The sequence below is a fragment of the Orycteropus afer genome, unplaced genomic scaffold (assembly GCF_000298275.1).
Source record: "Orycteropus afer afer isolate SDZICR_OR568_19922 unplaced genomic scaffold, OryAfe1.0 scaffold00131, whole genome shotgun sequence".
NCBI lineage: Eukaryota > Metazoa > Chordata > Mammalia > Tubulidentata > Orycteropodidae > Orycteropus > Orycteropus afer.
This window is the reverse complement of record NW_006921718.1, coordinates 6,769,621-6,786,455: the sequence shown is the minus strand read 5'-3', so window position 1 is coordinate 6,786,455 and position 16,835 is coordinate 6,769,621. Positions and strand designations below refer to the sequence as shown.

The 16,835-nt window shown below is 38.4% G+C and overlaps 1 protein-coding gene across 1 annotated transcript in view; it reads right to left on the bottom strand.

Annotated features, from left to right (window-relative positions):
- Window positions 1-7,270: 7,270 nt before the first annotated feature.
- The window catches only part of EIF2AK2 (eukaryotic translation initiation factor 2 alpha kinase 2), a 57,220-nt gene continuing 47,655 nt past the window's right edge, over window positions 7,271-16,835 (bottom strand). The window contains exons 13-16 of the mRNA XM_042781541.1: window positions 12,258-12,386; window positions 8,799-8,900; window positions 7,472-7,525; window positions 7,271-7,393 (exon numbers count right to left, since the gene is read on the bottom strand). Coding sequence (XP_042637475.1) covers window positions 7,271-7,393; window positions 7,472-7,525; window positions 8,799-8,900; window positions 12,258-12,386 — 408 coding nt within the window. The remainder of the gene's footprint in view (window positions 7,394-7,471; window positions 7,526-8,798; window positions 8,901-12,257; window positions 12,387-16,835) is intronic.

Genomic DNA, 16,835 nt, shown 5'->3' with positions numbered 1-16,835 from the left:
ATGAGAATACTTCCAGGTTCTGAAAGATGGGCATAACTTTGATGTGTCAAGTTAGGAGGAAGGAGTTACCATATGACCCAGAAAACCATATGACCCAGCAATTCTACTCCTAGGTATATACCCAACAGAAATGGGAACATATGTCCACACAAGAACTTGTACTTGAATGTTCATAGAAGTATTATTCCTAATGGCCAAAAAATGGAAACAACCCAGATGTCCATCAGTTAATGAATGGATCAACAAAATGTTGGTATAGCCATACAATAAGATACTCTTCAACTATAAAAAGGAATGAAGTGTTCACTCATGCTACAACATGAATGAACCTTGAGAACATTATGCTAAGTCAAAAGACCAAAAAGCCTATGTATGATTCCACTTATATGAAATGTCCAGAATTAGCAAATCTATAGGGATGAAAAGTAAATGAGTGGTTGGCCAGGGCTGGGGGAGCTGGGAGGAAAGGGGGAGTAACTGCTAATGAACACGTACTTCTTTTGGGGGTAACAAAGATGCTTTAAATTTGGTGGTTGTGATGGTGACACAGCTCTATACAAAATACCACTCGCTGTACACTTTAAATGGACAAACATATGTGAATTACATCTTATTAAACGAGTTATTTTGAAATAATACTGAGCAAGAGGTTCATAATGGGAAGTAAAATTGGGAAGACAGACTCATGTTAGATCAAGAAGGCATGTCACTCAAGAGAAACTTATGAATTAAAACCTTTATAGCTTTTTGAGCAAAGTAATGATCATATCTGTGTTCAGAAAACGCTACAGTGCATAGGAAGGATTTTAGGGGACAGAATGAAAGCCAGTTGCCAGTGAACAATAAAGAAACTGAATGAAGGCAACAACAGTGAAAAGGCAGAGAGAAATACAAGAAACAATTTAGGGAACGAATAGAAAACATTTAGTACCTGATTTGGGATGTAGAGGAAAGGCTCTATGGAAGATAAGAGAAAGCCATATTCTGCTGAGAGTATATCTAAATGGTTCTTAACAGGCCAGAACAACTGAGAATCTGATGAAAACTCAGAAAAAATGTACTACACATTTACCATTCATCTCTAAGGTGCATTCAGCTCTGAAATTTTTAAATTCTATATAAAAAATTTGCATTTTATTTCAGGCAATTTATCAACACTTTGAGGAGACCCTAAATAGTGCAAATAGTTATGTTCTCGGCTATTAACCAAAAAGTTGGCAGTTTGAACCCACACAGAGGTACCTCAGAAGAAAGGCCTGGCAATCAGCTTCTGAAAAGTCACAGCCATGAAAACCCTACAAAGTGCAGTTCTACTCTGCAACACATAGGATCACCATGAGTTGAAATCAACTTGACAGCAAATGGATTGGTTTGGTTTTATTTTTAACCAACACTTTGAAACCCTTTTGTGGAATTCCTAGATGTCCAACCCCAGACCTACGCTCCCCAGACCAGAGTTTCTCAACCTTGGCATATTGACATTTTGGGCTCAGTAAGTCCTTGTTTGGAGGGGCTGTCTTGCACACTGTCGGATGCTCAGCACCATCCCTAGCACACCTCCCACACCCCCAACAAGTTTTGACAACTCAAAGTATCTCCAGGCATTGCCTAACGTCCTATGGGGCAAAACTGTCCCAGGTGAGAACCACTACCCTAGAATATAATTTGCAAATTTTACAGTGTATCAGAATCACTTGGAGATCTTGTTAAAACAGATTTCTGGGTTCACCCTCAGAGTTTCTGCTTCTGTAGGCTTGAGGTAAGGACCAAAAAAATTTACCTTTCTAACAAGTTCCAGGTGATGCTGATGCTTGTGGTCCAGAGATCACACTTTGAGAACCACTGGCACAGAGCACTGGCTCCAACCAGAGGTGATTTCGGGTAGATGCCAGGGATGCTGCTGAACATCCTACAGTGCACAAGGCAACCACTCACAACAAAGAATTATCCAGCCCCAAATGCCAACAGTGCCCCTGTTGTTGAGAAACTCCACCCTGGAGTAAGCTATTTCTTGAAGTCGAGCAATTGCAGATTATATTCCATTAGCTCGGCTGCAGCATAATTGAAAATGAAACAGAACAGAAAATAAAAGCATGCATCAAAAATAGTAGCTTGATTTGTGAAACTTCTAGGTAGATAAATAGATAGGTGGATAGGTAGGTCGAAAGATCAATAAAGATTTTCTTAAGCATAGCTGTTGTTATGTGCTGTCAAGTCAGACCTGACTCATACAGCTCTGCCTTGGGTTTCCAAGGCAGTATCACTATGAAAGTAGATTGCCCAACCTTCCTTCCGAGGAGTGGCTGGTGGGTTTGAACCACCAGCCTTCTGGTTAGCAGTCAACTGCCTTAGGCACTATGCTACCAGAGCTCCTCTTAACCATGGCAGTCATGGTCTATTTAGTCTCCCCAAACCCTGAAATAGTGAACACTGAACAAGAAAGGATTAGGTCCTTGTGAGGCCCTGGTCACATTTTTATCAACTTGTTTTATGTATGTTTCTATTTAAAGACACCTTAATATAACTGATCTATTAACATTGAATGAAGCTTATCTAACATGCATTTTTTCTGTGAGGCACATTACTGCCTTCCTGCACTAGGTAGCACTTCAACATTATGTGTGGGATTCATTTAAACAGTGAAACTACCAACAAAAAGCACAAAAATGAGGAAAAAATGTGACACTTTAAAATAGACCACTTGTTTATATGAGAGGTGAAACAGGAAGGCAGAGCATCACCTTGTTTGACTTCTAATTGGGTGTCAGCGACCCATTTATTCTCGCTCTGTGCATATCTGAGAATGACTGTGAAAGCGATGTGAACACCGATTTTGGAGTTACAAATAAATTTATTGAATAGGCAAATATGGAATCTATGAATAGTGAAGATTGACTATAGATATAAAAACATACACAGAGTTGCAATATTAAGAGTTTTTTCTTAGAGTGGTCAAAAAGCATGGAAGGTAGGGCAAAGCAAGACACTCTTAAGCATCGTGTAGCAGACTGAATAATAATCCCCAAAGTTATCCAGGTCCCAATCCCTGGAACCTGTGAATTACTTTACGGAGAAAAGGGGACTCTGCAGCTGTGATTAAGTTAAAGATGTTGAGATGGGGAGATTATCCTGGATCACCCAAGTGGTCCTAAATATAACCACAAGTGCCCTCACAGAAGAGTGGCAGAGGGCAATTTAACTACACAGAAGAAGGCAAGGTGACCATGCAAGCAAGATGCTACACTGTTGGCTTTGATGATGGAGCAAGGAAATGAAAAATGGAAAATGCCACCAGAAGCTAGAAAAGGTAAGGAAATGGATTCTCTGCTAAAGCCTCCAGCAGGAACACGGCCCTGCTCACACCTTGACTTTAGACTAAACAGAAAAACCCAGCTGCTGTCAAGTCGATTCCAACTCATGGTGAACCCACATATATCAGAGCAGAACTGTTCTCCACAGAGTTTTCAATGGCTGATTTTCTAAGCGGATCACCGGGCCTTTCTTCTGAGATGCCTGTGGGTGACTCAAACCTCCAACCTTTCAGATAGCAGCCAAGTATGTATGTTAACTATTTACACCATCCAGGAACTCCTGGCATTAGACGGGTGAAACTGAGTTTGTATTTTTGCCTCCCAGAGACTAAGTCTGTGTTATTTTAAATTTAGAGTAATTTGTTACAGCAGCCACAGGAAAGTAATACAAGCCTCAATCAAATTAACTCCCCAAGTAATACATCTCTGAGAGGTATTTTATTTGCCTCATGGTTTATCTATCGCAGTTTTTAATCAAAATTTAAGCCAATAGTGAGACCACAGTACATCTATTATCAACTGTGGACCCTTCATCTGTGATCATTCTAAGAAAATGCAGGATTTGGTCATAGTCACAGATATAATCACAGACATTCAGTGCTGGATAGACCTTTAGATATGAAGAGTAAACATCTAAAGGGAGATGTCCACCATACTCTGTTCCTTAGTCCTCTTTCTATATAATATCCTTTCCCTTTGTAGTTCTCTGGATTCAGCCACCACCTCAGTATATGTTAATCCCAGCATTTCTCCCAAGCTCCTAGCCTGCATTTCCTACCGTCGGCTCTACATCTTCACCTGAATGTTCTGGCAGCATCTCCAAAATGGAATTCAGCATCTTACCTCCCAAATGTGCTCTGCCTCACCATGCCCTTTCTCCTGTAATAGTATCATTTACCTGTCACTCACCTTGGAATGCACCCAGAAGTAATCTTTGATGTTTACCTTTTCTTTAATTCCTACATCCAATTAGCTGCCAACTCCTGTCAGTTTTACCTCACATTAACTTCTTGGTTCTATCCCCTCTTCTTATTGTTCAGATTCTTGGCCTCTCAGCCTTTTGACCTATCAAATATAGTCTCCTTTTGCTCCAACCCATTTTAAATACACTGTTTCAAAGTACTGGCTAGGAAATATCCTGTTGTTGTTTTTTTTTTTTTAAATCTCATTTGTAAATGGCAAGAAATTTGAAAAAGTGGGAGGAAGGGTAAATATTACAGCATAAAAGAGACACATCAACCAAATGCAACATTGGATCCTGGTATAAACAAACAGGAAAAAGACGTATTTGAAACAGGAAAACTGAATACAGACCATTACCTGATGATTAATGAAATCTCATTAATTGTACTGAGTATGACAATGATATTGCAGTTTTGTTAAAAGAACTTTATCTGTAGATATGTATGTAGACATATGTATACACACACACATACATATACTCTGAATTCTGCTGAACATTTGAAAGTGTCAGACATCACGACACTTTACCCCTAAGTAGTTTTGTGTGCATTGCCTAAGGATAAGGCATTTTTGCTGCACGACCACGCTAAAGAAAATTAATAATTATTCTATAATGTTATCTAATGTGAAGTCCATATTCAAATGGTCTCAGTTTTCCCCAAAGTGTCTTTTATTGACCCCCCCCCCTTTTAATACCCAGGACACAATCAAGATTCAAGCATTGCATTTGGCCATTATATCTCTTTTGTCTGGTTATATTTACAATAGTTCCCTTACCTTTTTCCTCCCATGGCATTAATTCTTTCAAGAAGCCCAGATGAATTATTTTATAGAAAGAGCCACATTCAGAATTTGTCTAATAATTTCCTCATGATTAAATTCCAGTTAAACACTGTGGGAAGGAAACTAAATAGCTGATATTGTGTAATTCTTCTTGTATCACTATAGGAGGCTCATGATGTTAGGTTGTCCATTTTCAGTGATGTTCATTTTGATTAGCTGGCTATTGTGGTAACCCCAAGATCTGCCCACTGGAATAGTACATTTTCCCCTTTATAATTGTTATATCACCTATGGGATTAATTTAATTCCTTGTGAAGATTCTGTTCCCCAACAACTTTTCATCCAATGATTTCAGCATCCATTTATGAACCCTGCCTTAATGAATTATTGCATTAGAAGTTGAAAAAAGTATTAACTGTTTTTATTATTATTAACTTTTAAAATAGCTCCAAGTCTTTATGAAAGTATTTTCTCTTACTATGATCTTTCTCATTTTCTGCTTAGTCTAAACTTGACTCATTAAAATCACATGGCGGCTTTGGAATAATGAGTTGGTGGCCATAAAGTTTAACCTTCAGGGTCTTCCAAACTGTAGTCCAAATTATTATCTGGCATCCTGTACTACAATTCAGGGGAACAAACTAGCATACTCAATGTTCCTCAAATATATCTTTTTCTGAACTCACACCCCTTGCCCCAACTGCCTGTGAGCTCTCTCTTCTATTCACGTTAAATCCCTTACATACATGGATGTACCTCTGAAATGTCTCTTCTAAGCCTTGTGCCATGATAACTCAGTAGAAAGTGATCTCATCCTTCTAGATTGACTATTTTGGGTACTTACTTATTACCTCACAGCACAATTATCTTCTCTTTATAGTGTTTGTTATTATAGGTACACAATTTTTTAAAAATCACTATGTAGGAAACATTAGTGGATAGAAAAATACCAGTTGCTGCTGAGTGGGCTACAATTTCTTGCAATCCATGTGTGTCAGAGTAGAATTGTGTTCCATAGGGTTTTCATTGACTAATCTGGTAGCATAGTGGCTAAGGCACTTGACTGCTAACCAGAAGGCTGGCGGTTCAAACCCACCAGCCACTCCTCGGAAGGAAGGTTGGGCAATCCTACTTCCGTAGTGATACTGCCTCGGAAACCCAAGGAGGGGTCGCTATGAGTCAGGGCTGACTCGACGGCACATAACAACAACAACAACAATCTTTTGAAAGTAGATCAACAAGCCTTTCTTTCAAAGTGCCTCTGAGTTGACTCAAACCTCCAACTTTTTGGTTAGTGGCCAAACTTGTTAACTATTGTACCACTCAGCAACTCCTAGTGGACTCAACACCCAGTTTAAGGAAAAAGTTGCCATTACTTTTGAAATTCACTTTCGCAGTCATACACTCCCCTCCCTCATTAGAGATAACCACTATTCTGAATCTAGTATTTCTTATTACCTTCCTTTCCTTTATTCTTTTATTATGTTTGTTTAGATTCTTAAACAAAATGACTTAGTTTCACAAGTTCTGCAATTCTATGTAAATGGAATCATTCTGTAGATATTTTCTGTAACTTGCTTTGTTACCATTATGTTGCTGAGAGACGTATCATGGTGTTGCACTTAGCTATAATTCATTTTCACTACAATGTAATATTCCAATATGTGGCTATAATGTATTTATCCATTCTATTCTTGATGGACATTACAGTTATTTCCTGTTCTTTTGTTGATTATAAACAGGGTTCTATGAACATTCTTGTAAGGACATGTGTAGGAATGGAACTGATGGTTTTGAGGGTATGTACAACATCACCTTTACTAGATAATGCCAAATTGTTTTCCATAGAGATTGTATATCACTTATCTTTTTATGGGTATCATATTTCTCCAACTGGCTTGTAATCCAGTTAAGACAGAGAAGGTCTTATATTTTTGGGCCTAGAAATAGTAGACATTCAATAAATATTTATTAATTGATTGATTCATTAATTAATATGAGGAGAAATAATTGAAGGATTTTCCTCATCTTCAGAACAGGGAATGAGCTAGAAAAAAGTTAAAGGTAAGAATATTTTTGATGTAAAAATGACAACTTTTTTGCAACTGTAGTGAAAAATGAAAAAGGTAAATACCTATTGATACTCTCTAGCCAATTTTAGACAGTGAAAGGAATATCACATATCAGAAGCAGGATACTTTTACAGAAGGGCCCTAATATGTATTTTGCTTCTTTTTCTCTGGGTCATTCTTCCACTCATTCAAGGTCTTCAGTATTTCAAATGCCTTAATTCGTTTCTTGGGCTCTTTTGCAAGTGTTTTTTGTAGAAGAATTTTCTGTAATGATAATAACAATCAATAGAAAGAAAGAAAACATTGAAATAAATGAAGTTCTGATTACTTTTAAATGCTTACTTCCTTGGTATTAAATACATCTGGGAAGATACCATTCCTTAGATCAGTAAAAATCTGAAAATAAAAAGATAGAGTAATTAGGAAAATTATCTCCTTGGGAGGAAAAATAAACTTAGAAATCACTAAAGACTGGGGATACCTTAACTCGAGGATACTTCTGGATCTCTGGGAAATGTCCTCTACGAAAGAAGCAAGCAAGACCCTCTCTCCCACCACACAACTAGTAGCCATCCCTGCCATTACTAAGTGTTAAGTGTACCCTATATGTTATCTCACTTCATCCCTTTCTGAGCGCTATCCTATAAATATTTTCATTATCCCTGTTCATAGAGAAGGCTGTTGACTCCAGGTGAGTCTCCTCTCCTAAGCTTTAGACTTAGATCTCCAGTTCCCTAATCCCTTTAAAGGAGCCCTTGTGGCACAATGGTTAAGTGCCGAGCTGCTAACCCAAGTTTGGCTGTTCAAACTCACCCAGCAGCTTTTCAGGAGAACAGACCTAGTGACCTGCTCCTATAAAGATTACAGCCAAGAAAACCTAAAGGGGCAGTTCTACTCTGTCGCATGGGGTGAGTTAGAATTGGCTTGACAGCACTTAACAAATAACACTGACTATAGTGGCTCCCCAGTATCTACACAAGAAAGTTTCTATTCTTTTCTCAATTTAGTCCCAACCTGTCTTTCCAGCTCCAGTAACCACCATCTCCTGGGATGTCATCTGATCCAACAAAATGACACTTCTTGATGTTTCCAAACACACCCTGCATAGTCCTGTCTGAATGCTTGTATCACCTTCTTCCTATATTGGATTACTAGAAGCCTATCAACACTCCAGGGCCCAACCTAAAAGCCCCCATGAAATCTAAACCCCTACACCTGGAAAGATCTCCCATCTAGCTGTTTCTGTAACACTTTACGACTTAACCTAAAACAATTATTTCTTTCTCTTACATTTTCTTCCTAGCTAGGAAATAAGTTCCTTGAGAACAAGGATTAATCATTTATACAACCCTTAGCACAGTGTCTTACACAAAGCAGGCAATCAATAAAAATTTATTGGTTGGCTTGAATAAGAAATAACCATAGTTTTATAAGATATAAACATCTTCCAGAGAAGATCAAAGATTTTAGTCTTTAACAAAATGGTTGCAAAATTTGAAAAAGAGAAAATCCGTTTTTCATTTGCTGCTATAAATGTTCAAACCCCTCCTCAGATATGGATAATAATTGTCTGCTGCAGCTCTTTGAAAATGATAGCCAAGAATATTTTTTCCTTAATATACTTTTTTTCCAATATTTTTTCCTTAATTCTTCATCTGAGATTATTTACCTTGACTGTTTCCTGAACAGTAGGACATATATAAAGAAGTTCAGCAAGAATTAGCCCCAAAGCGAAGATGTCCACTTCATTTCCATATTCTTGAGAAGACACCTGAAAAGAAAAAAATGTGATATTGACATCTGTTACTCTTCGAATATTAAAAAAGCATGAATTCTGAAGCCAGAAGTTATTTAAAATATTTTAAGACACACAACAATGTGTATTTAGTAGAAGGAGCTATAGAGTCTGATTGCCCAGATTCACATCATAGTAGCTCTGCCACCATTCAAGTTAACCATAAATGTGAGAATAATCTTGACTATAAATGAAGATAGCAATAGTGTTGACCTCAAAGTTTGCTGCACCACAACTCAAAAGCATCAACTATTCTTTGGTCTTCCTTGTTCATTATTCAGCTCTCACATGCATATAAGGTGATTGAAAATACAATAGCCTGGGTCAGGTGCACCTCAGTCCTCAAGGAGACATCTTTGCTCTTCAGCACTTGAAAGAGGTCCTTCACAGCAGATTTGCCCAATGCAATACATCATCTAATGTCCTGACTGTTCCTTCCATTGGTGTCAATTGAGAACCAAGTAATGTGAAGTCTCTGACAACTTCAATCTTTTCTCCATTTACTGTGATGCTGCTTTTTGGTTCAGTTGTGAGGATTTTTGTTTTATATTGACATGTAATCCATACTGCAGACTGTATTCTTCAATCTTCATCAGTAAGTGCCTCAAGTCATCCTCATTTTCAGCAAGCAAAGTTGTGTCATCAGCATATCGCAGATTGTTAATGATTCTTCCTCCAATCCTGATGCCACATTCTTCTTCATATAGTCCAGCTTCTCGGGTTATCTGCTCAGCACACAGATTGAGGGAGCGCTGGTGGTGTAATGCCTAAGGCATTTGACTGCTAACCAGAATGCTGGCAGTTCAAAAACCACCAGCCACTCTTTGGAATGAAGATATGATATCTACTTCTGTAGTGATACTGTCTCGGAAACCCAAGGAAGGGTCACTAATGATTCTTCCTCTAATCCTGATGCCACATTCTTCTTCATATAGTCCAGCTTCTCGGATTATCTGCTCAGCACACAGATTGAACAAATATGATGATGCACTCCCTTCTTGACTTTAAACCATGCAATGTCCCCTTGTTCTGTTCGAACAACAGCCTCCTGATCTATGTACAGGTTCCTCGTGAGTACAATCAAGTGTTCTGGAATTCCCATTCATCTCAATGTTACCCATAATTTTTTATGATCCATACAATCAAATGCTTTCGCATAGTCAATAAAACACAAGTAAACATCTTTCTGATATTCTTTGCTTTCAGCCAAGATCCACTGGACATCAGCAATGTTACCCTTGTTCTACGTCCTTTCCTGAATCCAACCCGCACCTCTGGAAGTTCTCTTGTCAATATACTGCTGCAACCATTTTTGAATTACTGTCAAATGATTTTACTTGCATGCAATATTAATGATACTGTTTGATAATTTCCACATTCTGTGGGATCACTTTGCTTTGGAATGGGTACAAATATGGATCTCTTCCAGTCAGTTGGCCATGTAGTTGTCTTCCAAATCTGGCATAGCCGAATGAGTGCCTCCAGAGGCATCCGTTTGTTGAAACATCTCAATGGGTATTCCATCAATTCCTGGAGGCTTGTTCTTCGCCAATTCCTTCAGCACAGCTTCAACTCCATCCTTCAATACTATTGGTTCTAATCATATGCCACCTCCTGAAATGAAAGAACATCAACCAGGTCTTTTTGGTACAGTGACTCTGGGTATTCCTTCCATCTTCTTTTGATGTTTCCTGCATCACTGAATATTTTGCCCATAGAATCTTTCAATTTGGTAACTTGAAGCTTAAATTTTTCCCTCATTCTTTCAGCTTGAGAAATGCTGAGTGTGTTCTTCCCTTTTGGTTTTCTAACTTCAGGTCTTTGCACATTTCATTATAATAATTGAGTTTGTCTTCTCAAACTGCTCTTTGAAATCTTCTATTCAAGCTCTTTTATCTTGTCATTTCTTCCGTTTGTTTTAGCTACTCTCTGTTCAAAAGCAAGTTTCAGAGTCTCTTCTGACATCCATTTTGGTATTTTTTTCCTTTCCTGTCTTTTTAATGACCTTTTGCTTTCTTCATGGATGATGTTCTGGATGTCATCCTACAATTCCTCTGGTTTTTTGGTCATTTGTGTTCCATGCATTAAATCTATTCTTTAGATGGTCTCTAAATTCAGGAAGGATATGATCAAAGTCATATTTTGGCTCTTGTGGACTTGTTTTAATTGTCTTCAGCTTCAACTTGAACTTGCATATGAGCAACTGATGGTCTCTTCCACAGTCAGCTCCTGGCCTTGTTTTGGCTGAAGATATTGAGCTTCTCCATCATCTCTTGCCACAGATGTAGTTGATTTGATTCCTGTGCACTACATCTGATGAAGTCCATGTGTCTAACCGCCATTTGTGTTGTTGAAAAAAGGTATTTGCAATGAATAAGTTGTTGGTCTTGCTAAACTGTATAATGTGATCTCTAGCATTATTTGTATCATCAAGGGCATATTTTCCAACTAGCAGTGATTCTTCTTTGTTTCCAACTCTTGCATTCCAGTCACTAGTGATAAACAACACATCTTGATTGCATGTTGGGTCAATTTCAGACTGCACAAGTTAGTAAAAATCAAAAGACAGCCTACCTCACTAAAAATCAGGAAAACACAAATTTTCGATGAAAATACAAATTTACAAATGAGGAATATTTCCATCAAAATATTCCTCATTCCTAAGTTTTGTCTGATAATATCCTAATTTGATTAAGGGTGTAAGGAGCAGCATTCTCATGTACTTCAGTGGGAGAATATAGTAGAATCACTTTTTTAGATGACAATTGGGCAGCATTTATCAAGTTTGAAATGTACTTGTCCACATATTCAGTAACTTCACCTCAAGGAGTCTGTCATAGATTATTCCCATGGAAATATCTGTTCTTGAACCCCCCAAAAAAGAAAGAAGAATGTTTATTGTAACATGTTTATAAATATAAAAAGTTGGAAATTATCTAAATAAATGCCCATCGATAAGGAAGTGGTTAAATAAATGATGGGACATCAATATTCTGGAGTACAGTGTAGTTGGTAAAAAGAATGTACTATGTGTACTATCTAATTATACTGATTATGGAAAGATTACAACATACTGAGTGAAGAAAGTCACAAAATGACATTACACTACATGTGTAAAAATGTATGTATATTTTTAGGCAAAAAATGTGTACTGTATTTTTATATAATTCACAGAAAATTATCTAAAAGGATAAATAACAAACTGGTAAGAAAAACAGAAGTGGTTAAGGGAAATTTTCCATTTTTAGTCTATATAGTCGACACTGTTTATTCTCTAAAAATTGTCTTTATTATAAGTAAAAAATATATAGACAGAAAGGAAGGGGACCAGACCTGTTCTGGACTCATGTATCGCCATGTTCCCTTGTCAACTGTTCGTTTTTCATCGTTTTTCAAGGATGTTACAAGTCCAAAGTCTCCAATCTTTATTTGTTTTATATTTACTAAAAATATATTGCTTGGCTAAGGAAAAAAAACATATATTTATTTATACACACTAATTTGACATCCTTTTGCCATATATCTAAGTCATATTTAGCAAATTCATTTTTCTATTAATTTATAAATAAATTATTTATAACATCTTGCTGTTTAACCTTACATAGGCATTTAGCTTTACACAGGTGTTTAGTCTTACATAGGTAGCACAAACCAGGGAATTTAAAAACACAGCTCTTTAAAATGTCAGCTGAAGGAAGTAAGACACTTTTTAGCTGACAGCAGTAAGGTTAGGGGGATAAACCAAATCAAACCTACTGCCAAAGAGTCGATTCCAACTCATGGTGACTCTTTGGACAGAGTAGAACTGTCCCCTAGAGTTTTCAGGGCTGTAAACCTTAAGAGAAGCTGACTGCCTCACCTTTCTGCCATGGATGGCTGGTGGATATGAACTATAAAACTTTGGGTCAGCATCCAAATGAGGTAATCACTGGACCACCAGAGCTCCCTGGAGCAAAAATCTGAAGAGCTGTCTAGGGGAAGGTGGATTGATTCTGTCTGATGCCAGGGATCAATCTGCGACTACCGCGTAGAAATAACTAAAGGATTTGCTTTCATACACCCTAATACTAATAAAACAAACAAACAAACAAACAAAAAAACTCACTGCTGTTAAGTCGGATCTGACTCATAGCAACCCCTCCTTGGGTTTCCGAGGCAGTATCACTGCAGAAGTCGATTGCCCAATCATCCTTCCGAGGAGTGGCTGGTAGGTTTGAACCACCAACCTTCTGGTTAGCAGTCAAATGCCTTAGGCACTATGCCACCAGAGCTCCCAATACACTAATGTATTAGGGTATAATACCTAATTAGTATACCCTAATATACTAATGCAGAAGGAAGGTTGGGCAATCTACTTCTGTAGTGATACTGCCTCAGAAACCCAAGGAAGGATCACTATGAGTCAGATCTGACTGGACAGCAGTGAGTGAGTTAATACACTAATGGAGGCAATGGTATTTTTGTGGTAGAATTTTCATTTTTTAGGCAGGAAACCTGGGTTCCTGGCCAGTGGACCTCATGTGTAGCTACCATCTGCATGTCAGTGCAGGCTTACATGCTGCTTTGATGCTGAAAATAGTGTCTGGGTGGCACAAATGTTAAGTTCTCAACTACTAGTTGAAAGTTGATGGTTTGAACCCACCCAGACGTGCCTCAGAAGACAGACCTGGCAATCTGCTTCTGAAATGTCACAGTCTTGAAAACCCTATGGAGCAGTTCTACTCTGCACACATGGGGTGGCTGTAAGTACGAATCAACTCAACAGTAACTAACAACAATGATGATGAACAGGTTCCAGCAGAGCTTCCTGACTAAAATGGACTAGGAAGAAAAGCCTGGCAATCTACTTGTGAAAATCAGCCAATGAAAACTCTATGGATCAAAACAGTACCATCCACAAACAGTCATGGGCTTTGTACAGGACCAGGCAGCATTTTGTTCCATTGTTCATGGGGTCACCATGAAACAAGGGCCAACGCCACAGCAACTAACAACAACATTTTACTAATAGTGTGGTTCAAAACACAGGAGTTAAAGAATTACCCATCTCAGAAAGTATACAAGGTGAGGCTGGGTAACTACTTGGTGGGAATGTTGCAAATATGAGTTCAGGATCTCACAAGGGTTGAAGTAGATAACCTTAAGATCCCTTATAGTTATGAGACTCTCTGAACGAGTCTATTCTCAGCAATGGCATAGAATATCCTATGTAGGCCTTCTCCTGGGAGCTTTCTTTTATATCAATTTCTCCATGCTTCTGACAACTCCTTCACCTTGGCTGGAAACCAAGTTTTCTGGAAGTTGATCACTGGCACCAAAGTATTATTTCCCATGATCCCATGAATTGTTTAAGAAAATTTGGAAAAAAAAAAAAAAGGAAGGATAGATGATGAGAGAAAGCAGTGACTATAGCAATGAGAGCTAGAAAAGTAGAATGTGAAAGAAGGATCCAGTAACAGAGCCTGACCTTTGAGCAACTGCAGGCATACAGCAAAAATTCTTTGAAACAGACATAAGAAAAGATCACTCCATACCATAGGAAACAGAAAACGGGGATACAGAAGAGAGTTGGCAGATGAGGTGGTAGAGGAAAGGACAATTCAGTGAGCACCAGGACCATAACACTTCTCCAACCACAGTCAGCAGCAGGTTTCACTACTTCATTCTGAGGAGAACCTGGAACTTAATATCCAAACTTCCATATTTTACTTGAAGATTGTTGTTGTTGTTGCTATGTGCCATCGAGTCGGCCCCGACTCATAGAGACCCCTCCTTGGCCTTCCAAGGCAGTAGCACTATGGAAGTAGATTGCCCCATCTTCCTTCCGAGGAGTGGCTGGTGGGTTTGAACCGCCAGCCTTCTGGTTAGCAGTGAAGTACCTTAGGCACTACGCTACCAGAGCTCCCTACTTGAAGATTAATGTGTATCAATGAGTGTTTCTTATTAATTATATGTATGACTTACTCCAAAATGAAGGCTTGCCCATTCTAAATTTACCCTTCTGAATATAGTTTTCATAATGTTCTAACATTAAAGAACTCCTTCAGATATCGTTAAAGAGAAAATACTGAAACCAGGTGAACCACACACCAAAGTGCCAGACATCCAGCCCCTAAGCAAACAAACAAAGCAATATATTTTAAGGGCCAAAAGGTTGGAGGTTTGAGTCCAACCAGAAGTACATGGGAAGAAAGGCCTGGTGCTCTACTTCTAAAAACAATCAGCCACTGAAAATCCTATGACGCAGACTTCTGGTAAGATGGAGGAATAGGCAGACAAATGACACGGACCCTCTTCAACAAAGAAAAGAAAAACCAATTGGCAGAGATACAGAAGATAATCCTGGTGCCCTAAACTTTGAAAGGAACTATACAGAAGTGGATTAGGCACCAACTAGTGGAAAAATCTGAATGAAAACAGTGAGTACAGAGACAGTCAGAGCTGCGGACTGTCAGCTACTCTCATAGGACCAACAGTTTGAATATTTCCAAGTGGTGTTGGGACCTGAGAATTGACCTAAAGATCAACCCTGGTCACCAAGGGCTGCAGGGACAACTGCGCTGGTGGCCTATGACCAGGAAGGGAAACAGCAAAGAGGGAGACAACCTGAGCTGCTGACTTTCTGCTGTGCGAAGGGCATAGCCATTTTGATTGTTTACACGTGGCAGCCATTTTTGATATATAAAGTGACTGAGGGCGCAGCCATTTTGAATGTTTATACGTGGCAGCCATTTTGGATATTTAAAGTGACCAAGGGCAGAGCCATTTTGAATCTTTGTAAGTGGCAACCATTTTGGATTTTAAAGGGATAGCATTCTCATTTGGATTCCAGGGACCTAAGAATAGGCTCTGTTTGCCAAGGTCAGCAGGGACAAATGAGAGGCTGACAACAGGAAAGGAAACAGGTGGTAAGTATATAAGTGCTGTCAACTAGCCAATACAGGAACCCAGTACCCTGTTTGCACAGATAACATACAAACAAAACAAGGAAAATGAAAATTGTGGCCAAGTCACTCCAACATACAATCACCAATTAAATATAAACACAAAAACGTCACAATGCCTCAGAGAACACAGAGCATCACAGTCCACACAAAGAAGGAAGATGAAGCAGGAGAAACAAGGGACCAGGATAAAGACCCAAAACACATCCCTGAGGAAGAGGCAGCATTGGAACTCCCTGATAAGGAATTCAAAAGAATTATATTTAGGTATCTTCAACGAATTGAGAGACAGATCAAGGAAAACACAGAGAAAACCCTAGAACAATTTCAAAAGACAATACAAGAACAAAATGACAAAATAAATGAAAAATTAGAAATGATGTAAAGTCTATACAAAGAAATCCAGAAGATTAATACTAAATTTTCATAAATAGATAAGACATTGAATGGGCAAAGGAGCAGAATTGAATCACGGAAGGCAGAATTAGGGAGACTGAAGGCAATCATTTCTTTGGAAAGGGATCAATCAGAAAAAAGATCAAAACAAAATGAAGAAAGCCTAAGGTTCATGTGGGATATCATGAAAAGGAATAACCTACATGTAATTGGAATTCCAGAACAGGAAGTGACCAATAAAACCACAGAGAAAATTGTCAAAGATTTGTTGGAAGAGAATTTTCCTGGTATGATGAAAGATGAGAATATATCCATTCAGGAGGTCCAACGAGACCCAAACAGAAAATCACCCAGACATATCATCTTGAAACTTAGCAAAACCAAAGACAAAGAAAGAATCATGAGAGCAGCATGGGAAAAATGAAAAGTTACCTACAAGGGGCAACCAATAAGACTAAGCTCGGATTTCTTGACAGAAAACATGCAGGTGAGAAGACTATGGGACGGTATACATAAAACCCTGAAAGAGAAAATTTTCCAACCAAGAATTATGTACCCAGAAAAACTGTCC